This window comes from Pinus tabuliformis, chromosome 2_2 (assembly GCF_031772625.1).
Source record: "Pinus tabuliformis cultivar Carrire ecotype Pingquan chromosome 2_2, CPIR1, whole genome shotgun sequence".
Lineage (NCBI taxonomy): Eukaryota > Viridiplantae > Streptophyta > Pinopsida > Pinales > Pinaceae > Pinus > Pinus tabuliformis.
Genome location: NC_142300.1, coordinates 119,749,934 through 119,751,768, shown reverse-complemented (window position 1 = coordinate 119,751,768; position 1,835 = coordinate 119,749,934). Strand labels below are relative to the sequence as shown.

At 43.1% G+C, this 1,835-nt stretch overlaps 1 protein-coding gene across 1 annotated transcript; it reads left to right on the top strand.

The window, feature by feature from the left end:
* Window positions 1-592: 592 nt before the first annotated feature.
* On the top strand, window positions 593-1,174 carry LOC149191640 (uncharacterized). Its single transcript, XM_089406729.1, has one exon. The coding sequence runs from the start codon at window positions 593-595 to the stop codon at window positions 1,172-1,174; it is 582 nt and encodes a 193-aa protein (XP_089262855.1).
* The last annotated feature ends 661 nt before the right edge of the window (window positions 1,175-1,835 follow it).

The window sequence follows — 1,835 nt, the reverse complement described above, 5'->3', positions numbered from 1 at the left end:
CCCTAATCCCTTCCAAGGGGAAAACCATGATGAATGAAAATCAAATCGCATCAGATATGGATCTTGACGCAGCACTAGCCTTGAGTCTTCATGAAAATGCAGTGGAGATGGAACACAACATTCCAATTGTTATGGAGGAAGATCGGGAAGATGTAAATCTGGAAGAGTTTGACATCTCCAAGCTTGACATCTCCAAACTGGAGACAACATGCAAGCAAAAAGAGTACGACTCAATCCCCCCCTGGCAAATAGATAAACTTGAAGGAGTTCTGTCTAGGGTGCATCACCATAAAAGCCTGGGCATTCAAGGAGGCAGTCACTGGGATGGAAAAAAGATCCTTAAAGACACAAAGAAACGGGGCAGAAAAACAGACCTTCAGAGAACAATAATAGTCGGGGAAATACTTATGGATTCGGGGCAATTCCCCAAGCTGACAAAGTTCTACAAACCCAAAACTCAATCTCCATGAAGATCATCTCCTGGAATGTAAGAGGACTCAACAGTCCCTCTAAACACAGAATGATCAAAAACCTGATTATGCAAGAAAAACCAGCAATAGTCTTTCTTCAAGAAACAAAAGGCAGTAGCACAATGATAGACAAACTCAGCAACAAAATATGGGCAGGCAGTAGTTCAGTATCAGTAGATGCTTCAGGGGCGTCAGGCGGTTTGGCCATTTTATGGAACCCGCAGATTGTTACACTTGACAATTTCCATGCCACTCTTCATCTTATTCAAGCTACCTTCCATCTCATAGGCACCAACATCCATGGGCACCTCACCAATGTATACTTCCCACAGTCGATTCAGCAAAAATTGGACCTCCTGGATACGATCTCCCTCCTCAATGCAAATAGACACTTCCCCTTATGGATTGGAGGAGGCGATTTCAATATCATAAAATCCATGGAAGAAAAACAAGGGGGTCGAATCCGGCTCGACAGTGATAGCAGTGGCTTCAAGCAATTCTTACAAAACAATCAGCTCATGGACATCCCCACCTCCAATGGCATTTTTACCTGGTCCAACAAGCGTAAAGGAGCTCACCACATTGCCTCAAGGCTAGATCGATTTTTAATCTCAGACAATGCGATCCACCTCGGAGGAGATTTCAGCGCCTCAATCATTCCCCAAAGCGGCTCAGATCACTGGCCAATTTTGCTTCATTGGTAAAGACCAGGTAATGGCTGCAATCGACCCTTTCGATTCGAAGCCTTTTGGCTCACAAACATCAAATTCAAGGATGTAGTCAATCAAGCCTGGACATCTTACATACCACCTGCGGGAGCCAAGATGTATCAGTTTCAACAAAAGTTAAAACATCTGAAACAAGTTCTTAAAATATGGAACCGAACTCATTTTGGCAACATACAGGAGAGCAGACAAAAACTGGAGCAGCAAATGAAAGTACTACAACAAAAATTCATTTTGGAAGGCCGCACAGAAGAACAAATTCAACAGGAGCAGAGCCTTTGGAATCAGATAGAAGAGCGTCAAAAACAAGAGGAAATTTTATGGAGGCAAAAATCTCGAATAAGCTGGCTTAAAGAAGGAGAGAAAAACACAAAATTCTTCCACAAAACTACCATACAATGGCGCATGCACAACAAAATCACCTTTGTCAACAATCAACAGGGTGAAAGAATAGAGGTTCATGAAGACATGGAAAAAGAATTTACAGGCTACTTCAAGGACATTCTAAAGGAACCTGAAGGCAATCGGGATGAGGCAATCCGGGCCATCACGCAGCACATTCCTAAAATTATCAATGAGGACCACAACAATCAACTGCTCCAACCTGTTTCACCAAAGGAAGTAGAAGAAGCCATGGCCC